Here is a 6,991-nt window from a genome sequence, read left to right on the forward strand (position 1 = left end):
CAAACCATGAGATCATGACCTGAGCGGATATCAAGAGTGAGGCACTGAACTGACTGAGCCAGCCAGGCACCCCATGACTTCATGTTTTTTTTAATCATCACAAATGTAAACTATTCTTTCTTATGTGGTAGGAAACCAGGTACAGAGGAAATCAACTACTCAAACTTTAGTAGAAAGGAAAAAAATCCTTTCACAGTTTAGTAAGATCAGCTTAACTAATGAGTAACTAATTAACTTTCCACTTTTAAGACCAAATTCAGCTCAAATCATATGGCGTTTTGAATACCACCCAAGAACTGACACCCCCTCTGAAACCAGTTATTCTCAATTATGATCAAAGGGGGATTTCAGAGCCTCCAGATGGTATGAGAGCTGCCCTCAAAATCCAAGGGTGAGATATATGAGTGCCAGACAGCCCTTATCAAACAAAGGAGGGGGGACTTGCAGTGACTCGACTCCAGAAACCCAGCCATCCTACCTCCAATTGCCTAAAACATCTTTAGTGTGGATAACTATAAATTTAGGATACCTATTCTAAACAAACTAACACAGATGAGAATTTCAGGGGGAGTGCCACAATTTCCCCACCTCGGCTAGCATTTCCAGTCCCTCGTTCTGTATAACCCACTGCAACTGAAGAATCTTGTGTGCCCGCACATCACCTTGTTTGGCACTAAATCACATGGCTTAACTATGAAGATCCAAACGAGACTTTTCATTATAAATGCTTCCACCATCAAAGTGTGAAAACACATTTGAAAATGTGTCACATACTGTTACTGGGGGGAAAAGTCTTTCCCCCCGCTGCATCATTACCTTGAGTCTGACAACAGTTCTAAGCAGAACATTTTAGAAGCACTTCGTGATTCTATGTTTAAATTGCTTCCTGAGTAGTCCATATGGAATATACAGTGTATTAAGCTTTATTTCTCTAAAATTTTCATCCAGTGGCTGTCACCTTTCATGTAGGCCAAACTACAGATTTTTTACAAAAAAGTGAATCCTTCTGGTGTGCCTGGATGGCTCAGTCAGTTAAGCATGATCTCAGGTCATGATCTCGTGGTTCATGAGCTCAAGCCCCACATCGGGCTCTGTGCTGACAGCTCAGAGCCTGGAGCCTGCTTTGAATTCTTTGTCTCCCTTTCTCTCTGTCCCTCTTCCGCTCGCACTCAGTCTCTCTCTCAAAAATAAACATTAAAAAAAATTTTTAAGTGAATCCTTCCAAAGCAGCTACCCAATTAAAGTTACAGCTAACAAATTGAAGTTCACAATAAAATTTTCAGAATGCTAATATTTAGCATAATTCTTTTCATTTTCATTTCATTTTACATGATCCTTTATTTTTATAGATTTTTCTCAGATTCTGGAAAGTTATCTGCTATTGCAAGTAATCCCAAGTATTAAAAAAAAAACTTCAGATAAATCTAACCTATTGGTAGAACTATACAGAAGTCAACTTTTCTATTCAGATTCCCTCTGAATACTCCACAGAAATTCTTTTTTTTTTTTTGAACACTGTGAATGTATTTAATGTCACAGGACTGTACACTTAAAACTGGTTGAAATAATACATTTTTTTGTTATATATATTTTACCACAATTTACAAAAGGGAAAAAAACACAAGTGGGGACTGAGCCCAGATCATAACACTGCTGGGAAAAGACAGCCAGGTGATTCAGTTCTCAGCCCTAAAGAGAAGGGTGTGTGTGTGTGTGTGTGTGTGTGTGTGCACGCACGTGTGCGTGCACACATGCTTAGAAATTCAAACAGAAATAAAAACAGAAATTTCTTGACATTTCTTGACATTTCTTTCAAAAATTTAAGAGACTCTGTATTTCTACCTTTAGTGCATCATGTCTTTGTAGTAGCCAATGCTAGAATGGTTATCTATTTAGCATCCAGAAGCAACTTTGTTCATTCTAAGTCCCAAGGATGGGCCCTAATTCATTCAAAACAACTCTGCCTTTGACTTCAAGAACTTAATGGCAGTCAGGTCAGGATATGGTATTCTCCTGGAGACTGTTATGCTAAGTGCAAGGAAGCACACAATAGCTGTTCACCCTCTTCCCCTCCCCATCTTCAAGAAACTGAATGACAGTGGCCTTTCCATGGCCTACTGAATAAAACCAAATTCGGCATTCAAGGCTCTCTACTATCCTTTTACTATCTTTTTAGCCCTTTCTCCTTTTACACACATCTCTTGCTCTAGCAGCTAGACACTTGGCCTTTCAAGAATATGCTCCTGAACTTTCCACTTCATATCCTTTGGTCCAGGCTGCTCCTTTGCCCTAGGAAAGGAGACCTGACTGCTCTCATCTCAGCCAATTCAAATCCTACTCAAAGTCCAGATCAAAAGTAAACTTTTCTATGAAGTCTTCCTTGATAGCGCCACTGATAAATGGCACTCATATTTTCCTTGTATCATTAACCATTTGTGCATGCCTACAGCCTGTTGCAAAACTGCAAACTCCTTAAGGGCTGCAGACAAACTCTTGTACTCTGTCTTCCACCATCTCTCCCCATCAGACACCCAAATTCAGAGTTGTAGCTCTGCAAATATTTGTTGAACAAATGAACACAACTGTTCATTTCTGAGGGTGAAAAGTGCCTGTACATAATAGATTCTCATGAAGGCTGAACTGTCCTTGGAAGTCTTTAAACATTCTAGGATAGCTTGGGAATAGTTCTGAAGGAAAGGAAACAAATCAGATGACCTTGTAAGGCTACTTCTGCAAATTACATCAACTCTTTAAAAGTACTGCCTAATAACTCAAAAACAAACTACACACAAATGCGATTTACAAAAAGGGAGCATAATTTATTGTAGTAGATGAAGGTTAAGAACAGATTATTTTTACCAAAATTTCATCTGCTCTTATAGTAATATTTATATTTTCAGTTACGTCTAAGACACTGTATAAAAAGCTCATTTACGCTAATTATTACACACTTGAAAAGCAGGACAGAAAAATATTGGCCCCTTCAAACTGGTAACCAGACAAAATTAATTTGGAAGCACATATTCACATCACTTAATTATTGTCTACACATCATCACCAAAAATGTATATACTGAACTCCAAGAAAGTTATCTGTAATTTTGACGATTTCCTTCACTGGCATCTATGAAAAAAGTATTCAAAATTTTGTATTCCTTTCTCCCCTACTAAATAAATTTGAACAATTTAAGTCGACTAAAATGAAATCCCTTCAAGATCCATGCATACATTATCAGTTCAAATAAGGCCACAAAACTATGGGAAACATACTGATATCTCCAGAAACAAACAAGGTTAACCACAATATTCCATAAATCACTGAACCTGCTCTTTAAATGAAACCCTTCAGAATAAATCTCAATACATCTCTTCAATTAAATGGGACAGAAAACGCTTCCAAGGCAGTGCACTCACAAAAGAAAAGGGCAAAGATGAAAATCAGAGTTTAAATATGATGGCTATTCATCGAAAATAAAATGTTAAGAAAGATTAGAGTAGAAAATTTTAATGTAAATAGCTTTAAAAAAATTAAGAAAATTAAACACACGTTTAGTCTTTCTGTTCTAATATTGTTACCTTTTATGTATTTCAGTAAGCCAATTTAAATGCTTTGGGGGAGAAGCTGGAGTACAAAAAAATTATTGTTTTCGAACACAGTGTAGCACGCTGTAGAGTTATTTTTAAAGCAAAGATCACATTTTCAGCCAAACCTGCGTATGCTTGTTAAAGGTTATGGTAAAGCTGCAGTTTAAAGTTTTCTGAATTACTTTAAAGGCATCTCTATTTTTCCTGGAGCCGCCGGGTAACGGAAATACTGTTTCTCACTGGACCCAGTAAGTGAGGGAGTGATTACCTAAAAAGAGCACGGCGGGGTCAGAGGCAAGTCCGCGATCAGAGGGAAACGAGCAGCGGGTGCAGTCACCTCTTGGATCTGGGACACCTGAGCCGCGCGCGCGGTGAGGACTGGGGGCACCCGCGGGATAGCAGCCGTGAGAGTGGGCGCGTGAGCCCCGGCCGATAGCAACGAATACGGCCCCTGGGAAAGTTGGGCTCCCAGAACCTGGCACAGGTCCCCCCGGGCCCGCCGGCCCAGGCTGGCCCCGCCGGGAGCGGAGGGCTCGGGCTACTCACCGTGCAGAGAAAGAAGCAGGAGAGGCGCCAGAGGGTAGCCCGGAGAAGTCATCCCGGGGCCGCGGGGAGCGCGCCCGCCGCCCGCCCGACTCCTCGTCGCGCTCTTGGGGCAGCCGGGTCCGCCCGGCGGGGCCGGGACCGTGAGACACTCAGACCAGGCAAGTGCAGCTCTGCCCTTCCGCTCCGCGGACGCTGAGCTGCGACCAGGCGCGTCCCGGGCTCGCCGGCCTAGCCCCGCAGCGCCGCGGATATCTCGCGCTGCCCCAGGACCCGCCGGCACTGCCGCGCCGCCGGGGGAGCCACTCCCCCCCAACTCTCGCCGGGCTAGTAGGGCAGCAGCCCGGCTCCGGCTCCGGCTCCGCTCCGCGCCGCCCACTCGCCCGGCTCGGTCTCCCAGGCAACCGCGGCTCCAGCGCGACGCCTGGCGGCCCACCCGCGGAGCAAGCGCGGCGCGCAGCTGGCGCTGCCTGGGCCACCTGTGCGCGGTGCCACCCCCTCCCCCGCACGCCGGGGCGAGCGCCGCTTGGGACCCACCGGAGAACGCCCTCCTGGCCTTCTGTCAAGGCCCACCCCGGCCCTGAATCACTCTCCAAACAGTGGGTGTCAGTCTTGATCCCTAGAGTCCTCTAGGAAGGACTTTCCACAACCTTCATCCAGATAGATTCTTCTCTGTTGTACTTTTCAGATGATTTCTGTCCATTCCTCTCTTCTGTAGCCTACATAATCTGAAAGAACCTACCTAATTCCAGCAAAATTAAGAATTGATGAGGTTAATTCTATTCCATAGCTTTTTTTTTTTCTTTTTTTTTTCTTTTTTCCTGACTACCCTTTATTCCTTAAAAGAGCATAAGGGCTTCATGCTCCTCGCTCCCCGATTCTATCTTCTCTTGCCCTTTCAGCAAAACTTATCTCAACTGCTAATATTTAAAATTTGCCATTTTAGGGGCCCCTGGCTGGCTGAGTCGGTTAAGTGTCTGACTTTGGCTCAGGTCACCGTCTGGCGGTTTGTGATTTGGAGCCTGGAACAGGGCTCTGTGCTGACATTTCAGAGCCTGGAGCCTGCTTGGGATTCTGTGTCTCCCCATCTCTCTCTCTGCCCCTTCCCCACTTGCGCACGCGCTCTCTCAAATAAACAAACAAACAAATTTTAAGTTGTAGTTTTAAATGTTTTCTTTAACTATTTGTTCACTAGTGAGAGGGTGATTGTATTATGGTGGTTGTTACTTTGGGTTATTTTTTGTTTCCTGTTTGTTTTGGTTGGGTGGGAAGAGAGACATTCTTGGCATCTGAAATTATTTTACTTAAATACCTACCTACCTCTCTCCTTATAAAAACTAATCTTCATTTCTTATCCATTGTATCACTGGTGTCTTAACAGCTCCATAGTCACTTTCTGCTTCAGCCTCTTAATGGGAAACTTCTAAATTCTTTGGACATACCTGCCTGGGGAATGTCAGGCTATTCCGTCAATTTCTACAGCAACATAGATTAGGATTCTTGGGGCCATTAGGAAATTTTGAGCCCCCATCTGGCAGATATAATCCTCACATGGCAACTCAGAATGAAAATAGTATGCACAGGAGAAAGGCAAATATGTAAAACATCTATACATTTGGACAAAGATTGGAAGATACATGTAAAAATAACAGTATCAAGATGGTGGAATTATGGATGCACTTTTTTCCTTTTTGAAAATTTTGATGCTATAGTTTTTAAGTAAGGAAAGTAAGAAATGCCAATCACCTTTAATACCAATACCCTGAAAAGATATACTCTGATTATGAATTGAAGATGCTTAAACTTTGCTCACTACCTCCAATTTGTTAGAATCCCTTACCAGATCTCTAATGGCAAGAAAATGATAATATGACAGTACAGATTATTTGATACTAACAACAGAAATTTTAGATTTCAACTATGATTTCATCACTGGGATCATTCTTATTCTTTTAAACTCCACAGCAAGAGCTAGATTTTTTTTCTACATTCAATCCAATTCCTTATCTTGTCCTGCACACATTTCCACATTCAAACCCCATGCCAAACAGGGTATAAGAGTAACATAAAGAGAAAAACAAGGAAGCTGTCAAATGGCAGGTGCTACTCACAACAGGTCTTCACTTTACTATAATCCCAGATTTAAATATAGAGATAGAATATTCGTTTTTAATTAAATAAATAACCTAATAATCTAGATGAAAAGCCCTGATAAAGCAAATTACCTGATACATTTCTTAGCACATCAATTCAGCAAGCATTTACAAAATACCTACCTTGTGTAAGACACTGGGTTAAAGGTCAAATAGAAAGTATAAGATATGACCCCCACCCTTTAAAAAACTTACAATTGTACATGGGATATATCCACAAGGTTATGAATCAGAGAAAGAGAGCTCGCTCTCCTGCCTCTATGTCACCATAGTGTACTTCTACCTCACCCAACAGGAGCTGGTGAGTTATTAAGAGAACAGAGTGCTTACAGTTGGGTGGAGCAGCCCTTTTAATAGAAAAAGAAGTGTGGTTTCTGAAGGGGGAGTGAGAATGATCCGATTTCAGACAGCAGTCTGTCTGCCCAGAAGCTCGGGTGCAGATGGTAGATGGTGGACTCAAAGGAAGCAGATCAGCAGTACTAGAAACTCTAAGGGCTGTTCACAGAGGCTTCAAAAAGGACACTCACAGGAAACGGGGGGAATAAATGTGCTTTTCAATTCACAGAGTTAACACCACTGGCATGTATTTTGAGTAAGTTTGTTACTAGTGGTGATGAGTTTCACCAACACTTTCATCCGCATCTGCTTTATGACCACAGTAGGATTTCTTTAAATCTCTTAAGTATTCTGAGTGCTAAAGCAACAGACAAC

At 42.3% G+C, this 6,991-nt stretch overlaps 1 protein-coding gene across 3 annotated transcripts in view; it reads right to left on the bottom strand.

Moving 5' to 3' along the window:
- The window catches only part of IGSF11 (immunoglobulin superfamily member 11), a 128,162-nt gene extending 123,705 nt beyond the window's left edge, over positions 1 to 4,457 (bottom strand). Inside the window, exon 1 of one of the 3 annotated variants that reach the window (XM_053903384.1) lies at positions 4,131 to 4,457. In XM_053903384.1, coding sequence (XP_053759359.1) covers positions 4,131 to 4,182 — 52 coding nt within the window. In that variant the 5' untranslated portion in view covers positions 4,183 to 4,457. The remainder of the gene's footprint in view (positions 1 to 4,130) is intronic. The other 2 variants (XM_053903385.1, XM_019448435.2) reach the window with 2 other exon arrangements.
- Between the last annotated feature and the right edge of the window lie 2,534 nt (positions 4,458 to 6,991).

This window comes from Panthera pardus, unplaced genomic scaffold (genome assembly GCF_024362965.1).
Source record: "Panthera pardus isolate Hobbes unplaced genomic scaffold, ASM2436296v1 HiC_scaffold_16, whole genome shotgun sequence".
Lineage (NCBI taxonomy): Eukaryota > Metazoa > Chordata > Mammalia > Carnivora > Felidae > Panthera > Panthera pardus.